Genomic DNA, 24,580 nt, shown 5'->3' on the forward strand with positions numbered 1-24,580 from the left:
ATCTGTAATCTGTGGAAGAGCTTTGTATATGCTTCTCTTCTCTTTCATTCTTTTGCTACCAGCTGAAGTGAACACCATCAACGAGAGCACTGAGATCCTTCATTTGAGCCCTGCTGTCACAACCGAGTATGTGGGTGAGAAACCGGAGAAGGCCGAATTCTGTGACCGCTCATGTGAAGAGCTGGGATCAATGTTCACAGAGCTCACCGGCCTGCGCATCGTGGTGAACAACTTGGCTGATAACCTCCAAAAAGTGGTAGGTACCTGTAAATCTGGAGAACTGACAGAGGTCTGCTGTGCAGTGCTCTTTCCTTACTTATTTTGTGCCCGGGCAGTAAATAGAGATTTCTGTATTACATATGAACACTTGTTAGTATATCTACATAATGTGAAGATGCCCTCTTTTCATTGTGACTAGTTTGGTATTTCTCGAGTATAACACTTTCATCAAGACTTGGTTTTCACAGACTGGGTTTAAAAGAGCACACACACATGCACTCATACACAGGGGAAATCCTCCTAAAGTTTGGAAATTGAAAGCCATCAATCCCAACCTTGCCTGCATACTGTTAAAGCCTTGTTACCATGTTTGCAACATTTATGAATGCATCAGTAAGTGGCTACATGGGGTACCTAAACTGTAAGTAAATGTATGGGATTTTCATAGTTGAAGTATGATGGTGATGTTTTGCTGAAGTCTGCCCCTCTTCTTATTCTGAATCAGCTAATTATTTCGGAAGGAATTTTATTGCTATGCCATATGTCTCAGGATTAAAATCTTCTCATCTAAAGATGAGCTGTACTAGAGGAAAGCAAAACGACTAAGAAGAGATTTCCCTTAGTATCGTGTGACTGTTTTTTACCATTGCTAGAAGAATTGCTATGCAGGACTACAATACTTGAGATCATCTTCCTTATCTACATAAATATGTAAAAATACTTTTTTTAATGGAAGAATTAAGTCCAGTGGTGTCTCAATTTTGTCTATTTAAAACAGTTTGCTTATGAAATACACAACTTGTTTTCATTAACTCTGTCTTCTAGTCTGAAGAGAACCAAATTATGTGGGAACTGATTGGGCCTAACAAAACACTGAAGAGCCAACCAGTTTGCTGGCAGGATGGCCGTGTATTCGCAGATAATGAAAGCTGGATTGTAGATAGCTGCACCAAGTGCGTTTGCCAGGTAAGGTTTTGGAAACCTTCTTCTCTGCAGAAATGGACAGTGGGTTTAATCCAGCTCATCTGTCCAGGTCAGGTCGTATTTACTTAGAGTTTGGCTGAACTTCATGACATTTATAAAAAGTAGTCCCCATGTCCAGGGTAGTTAGATCAAATCAAAACATTTCCACACATGAAACTTCTCCAGATGCCCACCTTCATTTACCTCTGTCTGTGAGCATAAATCAGTAAGTTGATTTCTTTGCCTTTAGGATTCCAAAATTGTGTGCAATCAGATCACCTGCCCAGCAGTCTCCTGTGCTGATCCAGCTTTTGTTGAAGGTGAATGCTGTCCAGTCTGCTCTCACTGTGAGTATTTAGCTGAGGAGAAAGACAGATAGTCTTTGGCATTATTTAAAATCACTACTAGTGTTTTTGAAAGCTCAAAACAAGCAAGATGTCAAGGCGGGTAAGATCAAATATAAAACTTTTATGTGTACAAAGATCATATGAAGTAACTTGGGTGCCTGAAGTTACCCCCTGAAGGACTTGGTCTGTCCTCATTGATTATATTGGTTGCTTAGAATTAACATGATAACCTGCCTAGCTACCTTGGGCATAAACTGTTGAAAGCATGCTTCGCGCCAGTCATGTTTCACTTTTTTTGCCCATTCAAAGCATAGGGCATATTCTTACAATGTGCTCTTGATCATGTTCACCATTATGTAGCTTTTAAAGGTGGGGCCACATCTCATCCTACTGACCTATATTCTGAAGGCAAGGGCCATTTGGACTCAGTTTTGGGCTTGGTCCATTCTAGAGATAAGATGTTCTTCCTCCAAAGATCAGTGCTTCATGCAAACACACTGCACACAAGTTCATGAAGATCCAGGATTCTTACCTGAACTAACCTCTCATTATATTACACCATAATTCCCTTACTTCAGCAGCAGCTTGGGAAAGCAAAATTAGGAGAGATCTAAATGTTAAAGTACATATTCTACAGAGAAAAAGAAGTGAGTATCTTCTAAATAGGATAATAGAGCAACTTTGAAAACTAAGCACTTTTTCTTGCCTTTTGCTCCGCAGCTGATGACAGTGAGGAGGGCTGGTCACCATGGTCAGACTGGACAAAGTGCTCAGTTACCTGTGGCTCTGGGACTCAGATGCGAGGAAGGTCGTGTGATGTCACCAGGAGTGCTTGCACAGGCCCACACATCCAAACAAGGATGTGCAGCTTTAAGAAATGTGACCATCGCAGTAAGTAATAAAATTTCTTCTTTTTTAAAAGCTTCTTTGGACATCTCAAAGCAAAACCAAGCTAAGTCAGGATAGTATGTACTTGAGAAATCCTATATGCACAATTAAAGTAGCTGTCATTAGATTCGTTGTCATTTTTCCCCTTTCGAATATTCCTCCCTTTCCTGACAATTTAATAGGTATGTACATTTTGGGCTCAGCTATGTTAAAAAAAAAGCTGATGAGTGATCCTTTTTTTAACATTATGAACTGGAGTCTTTTGTTTGAACTCAGTTTGGAGACGACCCTCAGTTCGTAACGATGATATACGGGGCTGTGTTTACATCTGCCATTCATTGATTGTTGGACCATTCCATTAACTTAGTTGTGTTTAGGAATACAATAATCATGGAAGATTTTTGCAAAATATCAAACTGCTTTTATATTTAAGGCACTTAAGAGGATGCTATTCCAGAAGTGTAATTAATACTATTGCAGGTACCTGCGATATCCGGGCTAATATAGTATGTAAGGCAGTATCTAGCAGCTGAGACTGCTAGATGTCCAAATGTGCATTTTGAACAAGTGTTTGTTTCACTGGAAATGTTTATTTTTAAGTAAAATGTATAAAATAATTGTTAGTAATACACTGGTTACTGAAATTCCTAAGAAAGCTGTTCTTGAGTACCTGAGCTGGCATGCTGGGCTTTGTAAGTGAAATGGTGGGAAAGAGATGGGACATTCATCAGATGTGGTGAGAGGCTCATTAGAAGGCTAACTTCTCAAGTGAGTTTGTATTAGTGCTCAAGGTGGGCTGTTTGCTTGAGTTTTGCTCTTTTCTTTGGCAGTACGTCAAGATGGTGGCTGGAGTCATTGGTCTCCCTGGTCTTCCTGTTCAGTAACCTGTGGTGTAGGAAATATCACCCGCATCCGCCTCTGCAATTCTCCTATTCCCCAGATGGGTGGGAAAAACTGTGTGGGAAATGGGCGTGAAACGGAGAAGTGTGAGAAGGCTCCATGTCCAGGTATGTCTGTGGTCTTGAATCAAAAGTAACACAATAATATTCCAGCTGAATTCCTTCTCTTTATTCAGATCTAAATGACAGTGAATTTCTATGACGGAAAATATAATTCTATCTTGCGAGTGAAATAACACACAAGGATGCTTTGAAAATGAGGACAACAATGCAGTCAGAGGTTCTGTAAACCTTCCAAGTTATAATTTGGCTTTAAATATTAAGAGTTAGAGAAATTTCCATTTTAGTGATATATCTCTGCATATCAAAAATAAACACTTCCTTTCTAAAAGGAAGCTGTCTCTGTACTTGTTCAGAATACACATAGAATCCCCCAATAGTCAGATTTCTTTGAAATTGTGCATGCATTTTTTATACATTCAACACAATTTTTATTATAATTCTTTCTTATTCATCTACATTTTTAAGCCATTTTTAGAGACCTTTCATTCCACACACTTTCACTTCCCTTTCATATAATTTTTCCTCCCTTTTTTCTCTTTGCATATCCAGTTGGCATGGCATGCTGTTTTGAATTATTGGCCAAAAAATGCCTATGAAGCAGTTGGGTATTTTTCATTTGTTTGTTTCTGAAATACTGCTATCTCAGTGCAAACATCTGCCAACATCTTTCTATGTACGTAGCGAGAAACTGTCTCTAGCCAGGGATCTGATGAAGGGTTGTTGTCATTGGCACCAGATGTCCCCACTTTATTGCCTGTGATGCTCTTCTTTTCTGCATATCTTAGTGAACGGCCAGTGGGGTCCTTGGTCTCCGTGGTCTGCCTGCACTGTTACCTGTGGAGGAGGAATTCGTGAGCGGTCTCGCCTCTGTAACAGTCCAGAGCCACAGTATGGAGGAAAGCCATGCGTGGGAGATACTAAGCAGCATGATATGTGCAATAAGAAGGATTGCCCAATTGGTTGGTATTCATTCTTTATTCAGTCTGAGCAATTATTGTTGCTGTTATCTTTTTAATGGGTAATTTATGAAGTGACACTACAGGAGTCTGCTAACTATACCTTTGTTTCTGGAGAGGACATTTAACTATTTTGAGTACTGTTTTGTGGGATTTTATATATATTCTCAATAATGACTTCTTGAACAAGTATACCTTTCTTAAATAGGGATTCAACATGATGTAATGTATTCAAGCAGATGTAGCAATCCATAATCTTTTCATATTAAATCAATAGTACTTAGTCTTAAATGCACTTAATAACTCTAATTTTAGGGGTTTTATAAGAATCTGTTGCATCAAGTGTGGTTTAAGCTAATGATCAGAGAATACCTGTTTCTTAAATGAAGTTTTACATGCCTTTTATCCTCCTTACTTAATTTACAGTTTTGTTTGTATTTGCCAGATGGGTGTTTGTCAAATCCTTGCTTTCCTGGAGCAGAATGCAACAGTTATCCAGATGGGTCTTGGTCATGTGGGGCATGCCCAGCAGGATACCTTGGCAATGGTACCGTCTGTGAGGATCTTGATGAGGTATTGACTTTGTTTCCATTAACACCAGGCAATCACCATGAAAAATTAATATTTGGGAATTACACAGCCATCTAATTTTTTCCTTCTTTCTTTCTTTACCTGCAGTGTATAGCTGTGTCAGATGTTTGCTTTAAAGTGAATCAGGTCCATCGCTGTGTGAACACAAACCCGGGTTTCCACTGCTTGCCGTGTCCTCCACGCTATAAAGGAAGTCAGCCCTATGGAGTAGGGCTGGAAGTTGCCAAGACAGAGAAGCAAGTAAGTGAAGTTGAAGGGAATTTGATGGCTTTGAGTAATTCTCATTTGAAATATCTTTTAATGATGGCGTGTGATAAACTTGGATATCAAACAAAAATAGCCTGAAATAAATAACTGGTGTTCCAGAGTATTTTTGTTTTGAGTAACAAAACACTGAATTTGGGATTGGCTTTTTTAAGGGTTTGATTTTCTTTAGGCATCTGCACAGTTGTACCAAATGAGCCTAAAATTCCAGGAGCAAACATTTCCCTGCTTTGCACTCCTTTCTCCAAGGTTTACATACCTATTCTGGAGAGTGGAAACTGAAGAATTAGGATTGTTTTTTTCATAAATATAACGCTGTTAATGTCAGTGTTATCAGACACATCTGAAGTTCTCAGTCCCTAAATTCCATTGGGCCAAAATTTATCAGCAGTGAAGGACAGCAGGAAGTGGAAGTGAGATTGAAGACTACAGTTTTCTAGACAAGACAAAAATGTTAAAGCGGAAGTCATGGGATGCCTTCTCTTTGTTGCTGTTGAATCAATCTGTGGTTAGCTCAGCTTTTGAATTCTACATGTAAACCATCTGTGTAAGATTCTCAAATACTGGCAATGAAAAATATAGTGATAAGCAAGGGGTAACAAAAACCTACATGAGGTCAACACAAGAATTCTTTAGGGTCTCTTTGATTTAAGAAAATAAGGTAGTCCTTTTATACTGTCAGGCAGAACACTAAAGAAAAGAGGTCAGTAAAATCTACTTTCTGTTGCAGTTAGTTTCTGGGGTTTAATGACATCTGGAAGAAGGCAGATACAGTGCTGAAATTGTTAACCACTTTAATTACTTTTTAAATGATGTCCAATTTTTCCTGTGGTTTCTTTTAATTACTTTCATTGTACATATTTGTTGGAATTGTGAACTGACAGAGCAGTATGATTTACTAACCACAATTAAAACAAAGTTCCTGTCTTCAGACTTCTAAATAACGGGTCTGATTTTGATAAAGTTGAGGCACACACAGCTGGCTGTGATTATCAAGTTTCAGTGAATATGCTCCATCATTTATAGGTCTGTGAACCTGAGAATCCATGCAAGGACAAGACACACAGCTGCCATAAGTCTGCAGACTGCATCTATCTGGGCCATTTCAGTGATCCAATGTACAAATGTGAATGTAGGACAGGGTATGCTGGTGATGGACGCATCTGTGGTGAGGATTCAGATTTGGATGGCTGGCCTAACAACAACTTGGTCTGTGCTGCTAATGCAACATACCACTGTGTGAAGGTGGGTGAAAAAGGTTGATAAAAATACCACGCATTAACAAAATGTTCTCTTTTTCCTAAGTAGTAGTGAGTAACGCTTTTAATTCTTGATGCTGGTAGTTGCTTTCAGTAAGCTTTTGACTGTTACAGCATGCTCATTTTCTAGGAGATGCTGTGGAATGTGTATTCACTTAATCTGGTAAAATACTGTAAGGGATTCTCAAAATTAAATCCAGAGTCCTCTGCTTTGGATTTCTTCCTATGCAGAATTGGATGATTGGGATGCCTGTGAATGGAGTTAGCACACTGAGCAGGAATTACCTAAAGCATGGGTGTGAAGCACACAGCTAGAGAGAACCAAACAGGGATTTGGGGGCCCAGGTGAGTGTGAAATCCTACCTGCAGGACTTGTAAAAAGACACTGACAGCCATGTAAGGGCTACACTTCTAAAAGCTCTCTTGAACTACTCCTTCCTTTCAAAGAGTTAAACAGACCACATGCTGTGAAAACTGGATTCAGAGCCTGAGATAATTTTTGGCAATAGGAGCCTAAGAGAGGAATGAATGTGAATAATTAGAGGGGTTCTCCTTATTGCAAAAGCTCACAGGAACAGGATGAGAGATTCAGCCTCTCTCACCCTTCAGAGATGTGAAGTCCTAGCTCTCACTCTTCCAAGCGTGACCTGCCTGCAACCATTGGCTCTACACCTGGCAACTGGGACTTGTCCAGTCTTGCTGTGCAGCTGGGATGTTGTAGTGAACAATGAAAGATTACTAGACCAATGAGAAAATCAGCATCAGGGAGCCTGAAAATGGTGGCATGTAGCTTCAGTAGGGTGTGTCCACCATGGTATGTTCCCTGGGACCTGGTTTGGTGCTCATCTGAAGCACACAGTAAGTCCTTCTTGGTTTCACGGCCTGAGGTTCCTTCCAGTGGGAATTGCTCAAAAATGGTGAGCCTCCTTGTAGGTCTCATCCCGATGCAGTTATACTGCTGTATGAAACCAGGCTGAAAGTTGTTCCAGGTCCACCAGTTTAACAATGGCCCAAACAGCTGAGGGACAAAGGCACTTCCTGACAGGCAATTCCCTGGATCTTTGTTCTGAGCGGTGGCCTTGCTGGTGGTTGAATGACAGCCACAGTACAGAGGGGCATACACTGTTTGCAACAGCAAATTAAGCAACTTGGATGGAGGAGTTTTGTCTGAGAAGACATATGCAGGTGTTCAGTTTTAAACGCCTACCTATGGGACCACTGACAACACTGGATTACCTGTATATGTTCACTAGGCAGATGCTCAAGTATTTTGCTGATCAGTCATGGCTCTCAGGGCAAGCTTTCTCTTCTGAGGTTTTTGAGGGCTTCTTTTCCCAGACCTGAAACATTTTTGTTTCTTCTCCGTGCTAAAGTGATCTACTTATAAACATTCTTGAAGTTCTAGCACAAAACCTTCTGCTTAAAAAAATGAGGAAAGAAATGCAAACCACTACTATAGTGGTTAAAACAAATACAGACCAAGAGGCGAGGAAAGTTTGAAATCAGGTTGTTTGAGGGAATAAGTTACTTGTGTGAATCTGGGCTCTGTTATCTGAAGAGTTTCAGATATGGATGGAAATTTGGACCTCAAATGTAGGTCTTCCTCACGGTAATTGATGTCTGCTCATTGTGGATTCAGCCAACTCAGCTGTTGCAGTTCTTATAGCCTTCTTTCACTTCCTGTCATCAGAATTTCCAACGTGTTTACTCATGATGTAACACAAAGCACTAGTTTTGATTAAACACAGCATGCTGAACTCATTCAGGAAAAACTTGTTTCTAAAGATTGTTTCATGTTTTGTGTAATGTGTTGATCTAATAGGCGCAAGTACTTCATTTAAGGGGATCCCTCCACCCACCAAAAAAAACCCATTAAAAATACCACAAATTTTCAGGCCCTTATATTCTTTACAAAATATCCTAGTTGAGTAATTTGATTTTTAAAAGCTTCTTTTCTTGAGCTGATAATGATTGAAAATTAACTTACTCTTGTGACTAATTTCTTTCATTGTTTCAAAATTTTTTTTGTATCACTGGTAACCAATGTCGAGGTCAACAGTCAAGACTCTTCGCAGGTATTTGGTAAAAATTTTGGGTGTTTGATTCTTATCACAAAATTTTCAATTTTCTTAAGTTGTCTGTACTTTTAGAACCACTGAGTTTGAAAACGTAACTATAATATTACTTTTTTAGAGTATGTGTTACAAAAAAGATATTTCTGGACTCTATTGACAGATTCAGTTTTGGGTGAGGTAGATCTGGAATGTGAGTAAAAATGAGAATAATAGAGTGTGTTTTCAGAGATGTATTTATTCACAGCAAGTGGTAGAATTGCAATCCATTTTAGCTGGTTTTAGTATTTTTAAGAACTCATGTTAAAAGTTTGGCAAGCAATTTACTTCTTATTTTTCAGCGTAACTTAAGAATTGCTTATTTAAAATAATCATTCTTTACAAAGCTGTTATGCAAAATAAAGAGATCCATTTGTCTTTTATTTTTAAAGACATGGGAGTGCAGAGGTACTGTTTTGCAGAACAGTATAAAGACACTTTTTTCAAAATTTTCTTATAGTGTTCCCCTTCATTAATGTGCAGTACTTTCCATTGCTGTGTAGTGGCTTTCCATGTGAACAACTGTTTCTGAAGACCTTCTCTTGGCTTGTATCTTTATTTTTCTGGCAACCAAACCTGGCCATTTTTTACATAAGCTTCAAACATATCTCATGAATTGTCTATTAAAAGTTCATGTAAGCATGCATGTCTGTGTGTGTGGTGTGTTTGTTCTCTGATAGTTTCCTCTAAAATTTACTAGAAAAGTCACTTGAATAGCAGCTGGGAAATAGAATTATTTGCAGATGTGTTTTACTTTACAATATGAAAGCAGCAAATGAGTCCTATCTTTGGCAGAAAACAAACAGGCACTTTAAAAAGTACTTTGCTGATTGCTCTTATTTTATATTCTCTGGTGTACCATATCTACTCCTCTGCCCGGGCAAGTTACTCTGACATAATGTAAACATAATGCATTGATTATTTCTTTTGACTAGGATAACTGCCCCCTTCTGCCTAACTCTGGCCAAGAAGACTTTGATAAAGATGGCAAAGGAGATGCCTGTGATGAAGACGATGACAATGATGGTGTTGAAGATGACAAAGTAAGAGGTGTATCTGTCTGCAGTACACTTGACCTAAACATCTGGTTTTAAGGAAAAACATTACAATAGATGTAAACTTTATCGTTCAGAGCTTCAGCTGAGTTATTCTGCACTTCCTTCCCTGAATGATGGGTAGTGCAGAGTAAAGCTGTGTTCAGTCAAGGGAAAGTAGTACTGTGCAGAGCAAAGCAGCCCGGGGAACCCTAGGAACTATGTTCTCTGTATCAGTTTTGTGTTCAATTATGTACATGAAAACAGTTTAATGGAAAGTGGTGTTGGATTTTTTATATTGTAATGGGAGAATGACAAGTCTATGGTATTTGAAAAGCTGGTAAATGTTACATATATGATGTTATTTTCATTAATTGTAACCTGTTTCTAAAACAACTATAAACACAGCCAGTATCAAGGGGAAATGATGGGAGGAAAATACCTAGCCTGGTTCATACTTTCCTTCAGATCTGCCCAGAAGACAAATTCATTTACCTGCAGAACCTAAAAGATAGACAGTCTAAAACTGTTACCTTGTACATTCAACAGAAAGACAGAGGCACTTTCAGAGTGTGCTTCACCCTGGCTTTTCTGAGCATGTTTAGGATGAGTTGGTATTAGAATTTTACTCTTCCTCTTTGTTCCCTTCAGAGGGAACCTAGATGCTCCAGAGCTTCAGATGGTTAAAACTGGGTAAGAGCTTTGTTCATTTGGTGTCTGTTTGGAAAATTTAAAAAAAACCTCAAAGAATCATTTGATAAAGTAATATGATTTAGTATGTATATTTTTTAAAATTGTAGCTAGAAGTTATTTGATGAACAGCATAAGATTTTGACTGGCCTCTATATGTTGCCCTTGATTATATGAAACGTATTTCTGGGGAATTTAAAATATTGTGCTAAAAAATTATTTCCTGGTAAATGTTGGTTTTTTTCTCTTTAGCAGAGAAAAAGTAGTTTAAAGATTTTTTCATTATGTCTCCCTTCAGATTGCATGACACTGATGTAGCCCTCACACCCACTGTTTTGGTTTTCTTTCTTTCTTCTTTGCATTTCACAAAGTACTTTCTCATGCCTGTGCAAAAGTCCATGTGTAATTTGGGAATGTGTGAAACATGAGAATTCTTCTTCTGGCAGATTTTGAAATTCAAGTGATAGGAAGGTTTCAAAAGTCCATTAAAAGGAATGGTCTCAGGGAAAAATATTTTTGATAAATGACAGTATTTCATTTTAACATTTTTAAAAACTTTTTACATTTTATTATTGTGCTCAATAGAACACAACCAACAAAAAGTCAATACTTGTTTAAATTGAAAAATCAAAATATGTGATATAAACTTGAAAATACTGATATTAGTCTGTTCCAAAAAAGTCAGAGTAACAATTCTAGTTGGTTTTTTTTTGTTTTTCAAAAATTATAAAATGCAGCTGAAGTTGGCCTGTTTTTGCAACATGTTCTGTTTTTTTTTTTCTAAAGTACATGTACCAGTGATACACCTTTATTTATATATCTGAGTACAGATCCAGTTTAAAATGCCTGTTGCTCTCCTTGTGAGATATGGAACACAATTCACATGTTTTGTACGAAACAGACACTGAGCCAGGCTGTCCAGATGCCATCCTGTTACCACCAAGATCTTCAGTATAGGTACAGCTTGTCCATTGAAAAAATAATGGATTAATATTTGATTTTTGAACTCTATCCAAGATGAACAGGAGTTACCACTTCATAGTGTGCTCTCATGAGTTGTGATTTATATTGTGAAATCTTCTATTTTTTCTTTCCTAGGACAATTGCCCTCTTCTGTTCAACCCTCGTCAGTTTGATTATGACAAGGATGAAGTTGGTGACCGCTGTGATAATTGCCCCTATGTGCACAACCCTGCTCAGATTGACACAGACAACAATGGGGAGGGTGACTCATGTGCTGTGGACATTGATGGAGATGGTATGATTTCACTTTTGAGAATTAGGTGCTGTTCCACAAGTGCACTTTATGTCCAGTAAGATGGGCTACCTGCTTTTGTATGTGGAATAAAATTGGGTCTAGCAGCTCAAAGACAGAGAAGGCTGAAGTTATCTGTCCTGTGTAGTATAGTTGCCCATACAGTCCCTAAATGACTACAGTTAATATTATTAAAAAATAAATCACAGCGAGTCTTTATCAGTGTAAACTTAAAAAAGAAAAATGTTTCCTTCATCTGTATTCCAAAGTAATCAGGGCCTAATATGACACTTGTGTTGACCTTTCTTTTTAGGGAGGGAAAAGAACATCAGAACATTCACGCAGCTAAGACAATATCCATAGTAAAGTAATCTGCTTTTCCATGAATGTATGCAAAGCTCACAGTAATCCAAATACACATTTTTTTGTATGTTTTAAAATATTGTTAAAAATGTTTATTTCGTCTACCAGTACATTCCTATATAACCCTAATTTGGTCAGAATTAAGAAGGGGGAAAACCACTTAAATATAGTTCAAAAATCATATCCCTGCAGCATTTCAAATGTGTGAGGATCCAGAAATACTAAAAGATGAATAAATCTAGCTTTGCATTTTCCTCAATAATGTTTAAAACTTTTGGATGCTTATCTGACTTTAGCTTCTGAACATTTTGAAGTCCTCACATCCTTCTTCTGATCATCAGGTTCATATTAGTACTTATGTTAGTTCTGCATTTGAAGAAAAATCCAATCATATGTTATTGGCTGAAAGATTATGCAAATATCCGGGGACCGTGTAATATAGGAAAGGGTTGTATCCTTGTATCTTTCCCAGACAGATATGCCAACATGTGTTTGCTTCTTTTCATCTTATTATAATTTTGAAGTAAATTGTTGGGTTTATAGTAAAGTCTCCTGAGGAGGTACAGTTTCTTTTGAAAATTTGTCATGCTATACAGTTAATGATGCACATGTTCTGGTAAAATTAAGTTATTAAATGCTGAGGCAGCTGAATATTAATACAGTTGTTTCTCTACCAAACTTCAGAATTTTGAACCTGATATAGCTGTGTGTTCTGTGGCATTTCTTAGAGTGGGGGAAGAAAATCCAAACCAAATTATTTAAAAAGAAAAATACTCTACCCCTTTATCTGTTGTTCTGTGAAAAATGACTAAATTCTTTGGACATGATCAGCCCTTATTGTAGCAAAATTCTATAGAAAGATGGACACAGAAAACTTTATCATAGCAAGAAAAATGGAATTGATGCCATAATTTTTCTTTCAATTAGTCTTAACTATTTCATTTTGTAGCAATGATGTTGTAGCAGCCAAAAAGCTTATGAACCCCTTAAGAGCCGTGCTTCATTACTGGTGACTCCTACAGTCTATGGCCGTCTGTGTTGGATGTTGTATCATTTTGATTTTTTCAATATTTTGTTGTTTTTTCCCCCAGACATTTTTAATGAACGAGATAATTGTCCTTACGTCTACAACACAGACCAGAGTGATACAGATGGTGATGGAGTTGGTGATCAGTGTGATAATTGTCCATTGATGCATAATCCAGACCAGGTAAGTGATGAAAACAGTTTCCTTAATGGCAACATCAGAACAAGGGCAGAGAAAAGAACACAGGAATTGCTATCAGTCCCTGTACTGGACAGCTGAAGAGATGGATCTATATTGCTCACTTTCACATCTCACGTTGTGAGATCTCTTTGTCTCAGATGAAAGGGAAGTACAGTGGTGACTCCTTTAATGCATCTGCAAATAAAGCCCTGCCCTGCAATATCTTGGGGACCAAATCTTACCCACTGATAGAAGAACAAGTAGCCATATGAGCTTGAAGTTATGTGTGTGCTTTAAGCACAGTTGTCATTGTGGTATCATTTGTCACTACAGAAACCCTTGAAGAGAAGCACTGAGCAGTTAAGTTCCAGGCTGTTCTTTTGCATTGAGGGAAATAATAAAATTATTCTGTAAACTTTTTTTTGGGGTAGACTGATGCAGATAATGACCTTGTTGGTGACCAGTGTGACAATAATGAGGACATAGATGAAGATGGCCACCAGAACAACCAGGATAATTGCCCTTACATCCCCAACGCTAACCAGGCTGACCACGATCAGGATGGTAAAGGAGATGCCTGTGATTCTGACGATGACAATGATGGTGTCCCAGATGACAGGGACAACTGTCGCCTCAGATACAACCCTGAGCAGGAGGACTCAGATGGTAAGAACAAGGTCATATGAATTTCATTTAGTTCTTAGTATCTGCTTTTCATCTTGGAGTATTAACATCTAGTGAAGAGAGACTTCACATCAAACTGAGCTGCTTTTGATATTTGAGACACCGTGGAATTCAATGGAGCTGAACTGGCCAGTTTCATCCAGGGTTAGAGCATTAGGAAGCATCTTTGACAGGAGCTCAAACATCCATGTACTTAATTATAGAAGAAAACCTTTAACAAATTAAAAAAAAAAACCCCACCCAAAAAATCAATTTTTTAAAAAATATTATTTTCACATTTAATTGAAATACTAAAAATCTTGGAAAATATTTCAAATAGCTTGAATTTCAAATGTCTTAAAAAATGGAAAGGGAGCTGTTTCAAAACAAGTTACCATCTGAAAATTAAAATGGAGAAAATATGGTTTACTGCTCTATTTTGAAAAACAGACTATTTTCCAGGATTTTTAAAGTCTAAAAGTATTGTTAATTTTTAATTATTTTTTAAAAATTGACTTCTGAGCAGCTTTTCTCAAATTTTCTTTATAGGCTGCTTTAAATATGTCTTGGTGATATACATGTCACAGTTTAAAAAATGGATATGTAATTGCTCTTTTTTCCAGTTTTTTGGTAAAATGTTGCTGGTCACCTCAAAAAGTCCTTCTCCATGCTTGGCATTATTTAAATAATGAAACAGTGTTAGTTTCACAATTATTCTAATATTGAAAATGTTTATGATCCTTTGACAACCACCAAATACGTTTACAATAATGACCCTTGCAATAAATACAGGTAAGCAATTTCTGTTCCAAGTTATACAACTTGATGGAGCCGTTCCATGGCTGTGCTGTAGAAATTGAAATTTATTACCTACACAATATGTTTTTATGTACATTTAGAAAGATGAAATGCTGAAACTTGTCTAATTTCCTGTTAAGACAACTGCTGTCAGTAGGAAGTTTCTGGTTGGTAGTCAGTAGTAGCTCTTAATTTGTATAACCTTTCAGTCCTATAATATGTGTCCAGAATATTTTTGTACTTGCCAGTCTCTGGAATAGCCCCTTAATTTCATAAATCCAGAATAAGGGTGACCCCAAGCTGAGTCATCCATTACCTGGATCTTGTAAGGGAAACTACATTTATGTATGGATTAATGATTCACAAAAAACATATATTTCATCAGTTTAGCCAGCTCATCACTGTCATTAGCAGCAGGTCCAACAGAAATCTTGGAAAAGGGGTAAATAAAGCCAAAAATTGTTCCCATGCTCTTGAAGATGTGAGTTTTAGCATATAAAGATGAGGCCCTGGAGAGAGCTGTTGGATGTGACTGGATAAACAAACACTTTCTAACTTTCCTTGACAAGGAATGAATGTTGTCAGCAGCAACTCACTACCAAATGAACATCAGCTGGACTTTCAGTGAATACTTAGATTCTTTTGTGAATTATCTCTTTGATTTGGCAAAGGAAACAAAATAGGAAATTCACTCTCTTCTCTCCAATAAGTGCTAAGACAAACAGGTGGAGGAGCACACAGCTGGTCAGAATTTGGAGTTCTCTATGGCAGATATCCAGGGTGGAAAATGGGACCATTTTACCACGTATCTGAGCTGCAGAGAGCCCTGAGATACTAGATGTTTCAGTTTTCTCTAATTACTCTTTTCTTTTTGACTGTTGCCTAAAACTCATTCTGCCTTCTCTCTGGAAGCTCCATACTTGGGTAATGCTGTGTGGTCAGTCACGGTAAGGTAGCTTTCTATTTTTCTGTGAAACATCTAGTAGTAGGTCAGTATTGAATGAGCTGGGTCGTTGCTATTTCCCAAGTTGTTAATTCCCATGTTCTTAGGGCAGTCATAAACACTGGGAAAAAAAAAAAAAAATAGCAGATGCTCTGCTATGTGAGGATAGGAACAAATTAGTAGGCAGCACTGGTTTTGCGTTGGTACCCAATGTAATACCCAGTGGTTTCTGTTGTAAAAGTTGGAGCCATCTGGGAATTCGTTTCTATACTTGTCTAGCTTAGCTTTTCTACATTATTTTCAGGTGTTTGTGCTATTGTATGCAATGGAATAATAGAGCCATTGGCAATGAGATTTTTTATAGATACCTTCTTTCACTTCTTGCTCTTGGAGGCACATCCCATCTCCTGGTTTCCATTAATATTAAGGGGAAACTAAGAAAGGAAATAATTTTAGTTTTTTAAAAATATTGAGTGTAAAAGTAGTTGAGCAGAAGCACAACTGTAGATAAGCTGTATTTTTTTGTTATCTAAAAAACTTACTGTTGTTCATACAACAAAACTTTACTTTTTCATTCCTCTGAGGCTAGTCCTGTTGAATACAGCACTGCCTTCTTTTCTCATGCACTTTTCTGAAGAACTATGTTTTTATTGAGTCAAATTGTTCTACTTACAAGTGAAAGAGTGGCTAAGCATGTATGCATATTTTACTGCAACACTCTCTTCCCTTTCTTTTGACATAGAGGTGACACATCTGCAATCTGAAGCATCTCAGATGGATTGTTGCAGAAAGAATCTTAAGTAATAAGAGTCTGTAGTAAAGTCTAATATGATCAACAATGTATAAAGATTTAGTAATGTGTGGAGGATTAAGATTTTAATGCTATTGTTTGAATTGATTTGCACAGCACATATTAAAATGTGGTGTTGTATCCACATCTGGAACAAATCAAACGGAAAAAGTAATGCAAGCATTAGTGAATTACATCGACATAGCAAACTTCCAACTTTTCCCACCCTGATTCCAAAGTGGTGTATAGACTGGGGCTGGATAAATTGCTAACAATTGCCTTTGCTTATTCACATTGCTTACAGGTGATGGAAGAGGTGATATTTGCAAAGATGACTTTGACAATGACAATGTTCCAGATATTTATGATGTGTGCCCTGAAAACAATGCCATCAGTGAAACTGATTTCAGAAAGTTCCAGATGGTCCCTCTGGACCCCAAGGGAACAGCTCAGATTGATCCCAACTGGGTTATTCGCCACCAAGGCAAGGAACTGGTTCAGACTGCCAACTCGGATCCTGGAATAGCTGTAGGTGAGTATCAGATGTAAGTCATCATCTTTGGAAAAGTAATTAGTGATTCTGTGATAAGGAAAGGGAAATAAAGAAAGAGAAATGCACATTTTTGGTGCTGCAAACTTTGGACTAACCACGGAGACAGTGTATATGCCCAAAGTAAAAACAGCTCAATGCTGCCTGCATTTTTTGTCCATTCATCTCATCACTGACTCTAGCATACATAAAATACACAACTGAAAAAATTTATATTAGTGCCTGCTGTATTCAATGCACCTTGTAAGCAACTTATTTCTCTCCAGAAGTGTCCATGCAGGCAAGTGTAATTACCTCCTCTTCTACAGGTAAGAAAACTGAGAAAGACCACTTATGACTCCTGCCAAAATTTAGTATGTAGCTGGGACTCTTGGGTGTATGCAGCTGGACCCAGCATTGTAAGCCAATGTTTTGTCTCTTTTGTCATCTCCCAGGCTATGATGAGTTCAGCTCTGTTGACTTCAGTGGGACATTCTATGTTAACACAGACCGTGACGATGACTATGCCGGCTTTGTGTTTGGCTACCAGTCCAGCAGTCGGTTTTACGTTCTCATGTGGAAGCAGGTCACACAGACCTATTGGGAGGACAAACCCACCAGGGCTTATGGCTATTCTGGTGTGTCACTCAAAGTAGTGAATTCAACAACTGGTACTGGTGAACACTTACGAAATGCTCTCTGGCACACAGGAAACACCCCTGGACAGGTGAGAGATGTAAAACTTCAGGCCAACAGTGCATGACTAATATTTTAAAAATAAGGGACATGTCTCAAAAAGACTTTCACATCTCAGTTTTTGCAGAGGTTTATCAGTTTTTCTTCAATTCCCTTGTTAGTAGTGTCAATAATAACATTCGCATTGTGTTTCAAAGAAAATCACATGTGTAAAAGGGAAGAGGAGGTGTGATCAAAAGGAGAAGGAGTGAGAGGTCTCAGTTATACACAAATCCTTTGTTTTGTACTGGCACTTACTTCTTTGGTGTTCCAGCTTGTTTGAATTATACATGGTTTAGAGTACAGTAACCAGTGACAGAAAAAGAGAGAAGAAATGAAAGAAAAGAGAGAAAAACTGCTGCTGTTCCAAATAGGGTCCAACCATGGAAGGAACTTGTGCATTTTGGAAATTAGGTCTAGTAGGGCTTCAGATGTGGATAGGAATTGATAGGACTGTTACTGAGTGAGAATTTTCAAGGAGCAACCACAGGCAGTAACATCTGTGCAAGCTGCAGTCCCTCTCCCTCACTGGAGGCACTCGTGCAGCATCAACGCTGTCAGCATGGGTGTGTGTATGTGCAAACCTGAAGAGTTCCAGAAGCATTTGGACAGTATTCTCAGGCACATGATGTGACTCTTGGGGATGGTCCTTTGCATGGCCAGGAGTTGGACTTGATGAGCCTTGTGGGTGTCTTCCAATTCGGCTGATTCTGTGACTTCATGAGGGAAGTCAAGGTTCGATGCTGTAATGGTTTTCAGTGACTCTAGCTATGAAACTGCAGATGAATAACTGATCAACAGTTTAAGACAGAAACTTCCATTACTCTCACCCCATAAAAGAAGCCTTTTGATCATACAGTCAAATGTTAAACTATTTTCAGTTTCATGCTCTGCAGAAAATAAGCTTTGGCTGTATGTGCAGTTACTATGGTAGACTTACTGGAGAATGGTGTGTTTCTAATAAGGCATTTGTATTCCTACTGTAGGTGCGTACTTTGTGGCATGATCCCAAGAACATTGGCTGGAAAGATTATACTGCTTACAGGTGGCATTTGATTCATAGGCCTAAAACAGGATTAATAAAGTAAGAGATATTTCTGTACCTCTACATTTTCTAGTAGCAATAGTTCTGTCTCTGTTGATTTAAAAGCTATGTTATCAGTTTCATTGTTGTTTCTGATAATTATGTTACTTGTGTGACAGTTTGTCCAATATTTTGGGAACATTTTGTTATCTTCAGAATAAGTTATTTTCCTTTTCAGATGTATTTAATTTAGTCTGGATGATTCAATATTTACATCAGCTAAATACCCTTAAATTAAAGAAAAAAAAAATAGAATTCTTTCTCAATAGCTTTTCTGTAAAAAGACCAAAAAATTCCTGAGCAAAACTCAAAGCAAGATTAGAACATGAGATTGCTCCCCAGCCTGTGGAATTTCAATGAATGAAATTAATTAGAAACATGAGCATTGCCTCAGGGAAGTAGGCCAAGGTCCTGTCTACTTCAGCATCCTGTCTCCCGTAGTGGCTTATACAAGACACTGCAGAAGTGGCCGTGAGCACATCTGTAATGCACACAAGGAGCTGTGGCATATGACTTTCTGTAGAGCCCAGATGTTTAGCTGATGTTCCAAAGACTGAGCATTAACTGCCCACGTCGGTTTTATCTTCTACTAACTACTGGAACTGTAAAGGATATTTTTCATGGGGTAGAGTCAGACATTACCTCTAAAAGTCTTGTTTGTGCTTATGTGCAGGGGATTTTCATTTGTCTGTGAAAGACAAAGTGTAGACAAATTAGGATATACTGTTACCTGTTTCTTGGAAAGAGAGGAGTTTCTTTATGGATTGGTATATTGCAGTGCAAAGCATTGACTGATACAGGCCAACAGGAAACTTTATTTTTTTCATTCATGTTGCTGTTACCTTTAACTTCCTTTACAGAATCTACATAGGGTCAGACAAAAGATGTTACCACCGGTATCACATTAGATTAATCTAGCATGACAAATTCTGTGGTTTGGGGCATTAAATTCCTTCATACTTTAGGGTGTTCTGAGAGAAAATAAATTAATTATTTTGCTCATGTAATCATGAAACAATTCTATTTGTACAGAAATATCAATTCCATATGAACATGATCAGAGCTATGTAGTTTTTTTTGGTGGGATGAATGAACTATTAAACTCTTCCCATATGTTTTGGGTTCTTGATATTTTGAGAATTATATTAAATAGGGTTATATGAACATGAAAATCTGTCTTTTTTTTTGCTGTTCTTTTCGCCATCCATTAAATACTGATTTCAGGGAGCAGTTTCATACTTTGTGCACTTTTCAGGAAATAAAACACTTCTAGGAAGCTGCTCAAGTGTTTTCATTCTCATGTGAAGCCATCTGTATTGCTGTGTATAGCCAATGTATTGTCAGTTGAGCAGGACACTAATCCCTGCCTCCAGAGACTAGCCTAATTAACAAACTATAGAGTAATTTCTCATTTGGCCCAGGAGACTGAGAGCCTAAAAATGTTGACTATCTCAAGGTCTTCCAGGAGAAGTGGAGGATCCAAGTTTGAGGAAATGCAGTCTTTCTGATAAAGAAAGAATATGAAGTGCTGTCTTTTGAGGTCTTTTGTCTCCAGGGTGGATGCCTGAAATACTAAACAAACCTCCAAAAACCAAAAAATCCAAGTTCTCCCTTTCCAATTTATTATTAGTCTAGCTGTTTGTGTTCAAATCCTTCCAGCTTTCATTAAGCTCTTAAAATGTCTGAAATTGAGATTCAGCATGTCTCCAATTAATGTTTTGTTTGACTCTGAAGGGATGGTTCTTCCAATTTCTGATGTTGGCCCTTGCACCTAAAGATAAATAAATCAGCTGTTCACACAGCTGCAAAGACAGCTTTTCTCAGTGATGTGACAAGGTCGTGTGCTAACCCCTGAGTTCACTGGGACAGGGGCTTATCAGTGAATGCTAGTACATGACATAGTTCATTCCAGGAGACATGACTGTTCTAAATAAAGAACTGGGAAATCTTTTGCAGATGGTGTGCATAAAATCACTTAAGGAGCAGCCCCACTGCTTCTGATTAATGTGTTATGGCTGCCAGCCAGGTGGGTGTGAGATAGGGATGAGAAGTGATCCCTACAATGAGGTTGGGTTTTCTGGTGCCTTGTTAAAATTAATTCTGTTCCAGTTTTTAGAGACTGTTACCAGCTCTTACACTGGACACTGTATTATCCTCCTTGTTTAATTTGTGTTCTTCTTTACAGAGTTCTGGTTTATGAAGGGAAACAAGTAATGGTGGATTCTGGACCAATCTATGATACAACTTTTGCTGGTGGACGATTAGGTCTTTTTGTCTTCTCTCAAGAGATGGTCTATTTCTCTGACCTCAAATATGAATGCAGAGGTTAGTTACAGAAAATTTCTAGAAAACACTGAAGCCTTTGATAACTTGTGGAGCAATCACAAAGTGTTTAAATGAAAAGTATCCTCTAAATGAAAAGCAATATGTAATATCATAGCATTTATTTGTTTGCATCATATTGATCTGTTGAAATGCCATGAATGCCCCTTGCTCCTACAGTAATCTCAATTTGAATAATAAACTCCAGATGGTTAATATTATCCATGTGTAAAAAATGAGGTAGAAATTTCTGAGAGAGACTTGCTTAGAATTCTCTCTGTATATCCACTGTCCTCTGTAGGCTACTTCAGTATGTCCTGCAGGCAGAGGGATACTTCTGGATCACCCCTCTTTCGAGAGGCATGGAAAAGAAAGCAGATATCATTAATGAGCATGTCTGCCTGTAATGCCTTGTCTGAAATGTTTTGAAATACAGAAAATGCTTTTCCAGGTTTTCTTGTATGTGATTTTGTATTTACATTTAGATACATAGCTGCACATACATGTGCTTGTCTCTTTGTATATGTAGGCATATGCGTTTTTATATAAATGTACTCCCATTTGTAGAAAAATGAAGAACAGAAAGCATTGTGCTGTATCTCTTTAGTGTATCATGGTGGAGTTCTTATGTGATTGACTTCCTAACCAAAAAACTCCAACCACAATTAAGATATTTTCTCCCATTTCTTTCAGATGCTTGAGCAACGGTTGCTGCATTACCAGCAAAGTACTGTAGATGCTATGCAACCCAGACACCTCAGTACACCCTGGTACTCCAAGTTTCTATTTTTGTGTGCCTCCTGCCCTCTGTCCTCGTGCTCTACTCTCCAGGATCCTCCCAGCTGCCAGGAGTGCTTCAGCCATCCTTCCACCCAAGTGCCTTCTCACAGCCAGGACTAATGAAACCTAAACGTGAACGTCGGACCCACCACTGAAGCAAAAGCAGATTGATACATTAGAACACTTTTGTAGAGTGAAAACTTAGCAAAATGTGTTTGTTTACTTGTCTTTTTAAAAGAATGACGTTTACATATAAAAATGTAATTACTTAATGTATTTATATATATGGAGAAAAAGAGGGGGGATGATGATTATCAGTCGTTATGTTTAAGTGAGGAAAAATGTGTTTCAATTTTTTGGGTGTATGGTTGACACTTCCTTGCTCTGATCAAGACTGGACTTCAGTAAACAAAGCTTCTGGGTCTAATTTTAGCAAAGTGATGGAGGACCACACCAACAGTGAAATTACTTTGGATATTAAAGTAAAGATCAATTATAAACATTTCTTGATTCAAAAAGGTGCTTAGTTGATAAGGTAACACTCTTTAAACTTATAATTGGTAGAACTGTCAAATTTGCAACCTAAAGCATTCTCTAGTAGGACCTTTATTCAGGCCAAACAGAATTGAACTAGAAACTCTCATGTGAAAGGGAAGAGTGATTCATTTAAACATCTGAAGCTATCACTATTGTCTGATTACAAAAAATTATTTCCAGTTGCCCTGTTTTCTTCATATTCTGCATTGCCTTGTAATAAAGAATATACCATGATCATGTGGAGCAAAATGAACCTGAACCACTTTTCCACCTCTGCTGCAAAAAGCACTTTGACATCCTGAATCCTGATGTGGGTTTTTGAAAAGGTGGCAACGCCGTCATTAGTTAATTCGGTAACATATGAGTTTAAGGTTCCATTTATAAATATTTTGGTAGTATTTATGGTGATTATCACACTAAGCTACCTTCTCTGATAATTGATTTTAAAGCATATAATGCATCAGTAATACATTCACAAATAATATTTTAAAGCTATTTTTGAAAGCATATCAAAATATGTAGATATTGTCAAAGCATGGCCTACACTTAAGTATAGTTCCATGGATTATAGTCATGTATACTTTGAAGTTAAATGAATAATAATAAGGAATTTACAAATGGAACCTTAATATATATCCAGTTACCCTAATTTGAATATTTTTGTATTGTTACCTATGTCTGCTGTATATAGAACTTCTTAAATAATGCTGAAGGGGTACCAGTGTTTATTCTAAACAGATACAACAGTTACTCAGATAAACAATAGTATAGACATGTTTAACATTTTTGCTTTGTTTAAATTGTATGAGCTTTGTTCACAAAAAGAACACACGCTGGTGTAATTTTATTCATAGATGGGATACCTGATGGAAGAATACAGTACCTCTGCCTTCTTTTGGGGCACAGGGAGCTAAATGTCGAATCAACTTTTTCTCCCTTGAAATAGATTTTGTTGCTATATTCATTAGAAAGGAATCAACAGTTGATGGCTTTATTGCACATTTTATAGTATTCATATTATCAAATCTTTTTTAAAAAATTATTTTAAGTTTGTTTTGTTTTGTTGCTGGTTTTGTTTTGCTTTGGATTTTTTTTTTTCACAAATCCTCTTCATGAGGTTTCTAAATATTTCAGTTTCTTTTGGTGTTTCAAATGGCATCCCCAAGTTCCAAGCAGAAAGGAGGATGACTTCATTAAATGTAATAAGTAATGGCTGTGTAGGGTTTTTTCTTTTGTCAGAGAGAGACATCAGCTTAGGGATGAAGATGTTAATATTTGGACTGTATCATAATTTTCCTATTCTATGTAAGTTATTTATGATGGGTTTTTTTAAATTTCTTTTTCTTTTTTTTCCTTGCAAGTGTGTGTGAGAGAGTGAGATTGATGAAATTTCATTTTGTTTTACCAAAGATTGTAAATAATTATTTATTTGTTTACAAGGACGGACCTTTATCAATTGACGTCCTGATTCATTTAGTCAGATCCTCATTTTTATATATATATTTTAAGAAATTAATAATAGGAAATAAACTGTAAAAAGGTTTTATAATCCAAAATCTCTTTACCTTTTCTGTAGTTAAAGTTTTTCTTTAAAGAAAACACTCCATTCCCCTAAGCCCTTAGTTAAGCCTCTTGTCTTGCTGTAAACCACTTCATTTCAAGCAAACCGGGACGTCTGTTGCTTTGCTAAAAAATCACTGACTGTCTTCTAAGGTTGTAAACAGCAGGTTTCCTAGTATCTCTGACAAGACATCATTCCCCATGAAGTCTTTATCTGGCAAACAATCACAAATTTTATTTATAGCGTTGTGAATGAGAAATTTGGTCCTGCTTCTCTGTATTGTCTCTTGGCCATGTGTTTCAACAAATATATCTTATTTTGCAACTGCTGCTTCTCTGAGTCCCATCTGAATCATTGGGATTCGTTGGTGTCAGTGGGGATCGCCTTCCTGCTGCAGAATTTCAGGAACCAGTGAATCATCACAAACCAAACAGAATAAAATACAAGAAAATAATTCTTAGCATGAGACATCTTTCCTGTGAGTATAAACTACTGACAGGGAGAGGAATTTGAATTGGATTAGGAAAAATAAGAACGACCAGCATGTCAAAATGCCAGTTTTGAGGTGTTAACACAAGTTCTAGCTTTTCTTTGCCTTAAAAATATTCCAGCTATTTGGTTTCCTTGGCTTTTGACTCCCATGAGAGTACTTGAAACATTACACAAGAAAGCCATGTAGTCTTCAGTACATTTTTTGATGAGTCCTTTAAAACAATACAAATGTTCAGT

General features: G+C 37.4%; 1 protein-coding gene across 1 annotated transcript in view; it reads left to right on the top strand.

Moving 5' to 3' along the window:
* The window catches only part of THBS2 (thrombospondin 2), a 31,994-nt gene extending 7,814 nt beyond the window's left edge, over positions 1-24,180 (top strand). The window contains exons 5-22 of the mRNA XM_008643310.2: positions 63-256; positions 1,045-1,185; positions 1,433-1,529; positions 2,250-2,420; positions 3,248-3,424; positions 4,165-4,338; positions 4,781-4,908; positions 5,014-5,166; positions 6,217-6,435; positions 9,496-9,603; positions 11,383-11,542; positions 12,994-13,112; positions 13,541-13,775; positions 16,608-16,835; positions 17,288-17,559; positions 18,554-18,651; positions 20,837-20,976; positions 21,667-24,180. Coding sequence (XP_008641532.1) covers positions 63-256; positions 1,045-1,185; positions 1,433-1,529; positions 2,250-2,420; positions 3,248-3,424; positions 4,165-4,338; positions 4,781-4,908; positions 5,014-5,166; positions 6,217-6,435; positions 9,496-9,603; positions 11,383-11,542; positions 12,994-13,112; positions 13,541-13,775; positions 16,608-16,835; positions 17,288-17,559; positions 18,554-18,651; positions 20,837-20,976; positions 21,667-21,674 — 2,822 coding nt within the window. The 3' untranslated portion in view covers positions 21,675-24,180. The remainder of the gene's footprint in view (positions 1-62; positions 257-1,044; positions 1,186-1,432; positions 1,530-2,249; positions 2,421-3,247; positions 3,425-4,164; positions 4,339-4,780; positions 4,909-5,013; positions 5,167-6,216; positions 6,436-9,495; positions 9,604-11,382; positions 11,543-12,993; positions 13,113-13,540; positions 13,776-16,607; positions 16,836-17,287; positions 17,560-18,553; positions 18,652-20,836; positions 20,977-21,666) is intronic.
* The last annotated feature ends 400 nt before the right edge of the window (positions 24,181-24,580 follow it).

This window comes from Corvus brachyrhynchos, unplaced genomic scaffold, assembly GCF_000691975.1.
Source record: "Corvus brachyrhynchos isolate BGI_N302 unplaced genomic scaffold, ASM69197v1 scaffold70, whole genome shotgun sequence".
Lineage (NCBI taxonomy): Eukaryota > Metazoa > Chordata > Aves > Passeriformes > Corvidae > Corvus > Corvus brachyrhynchos.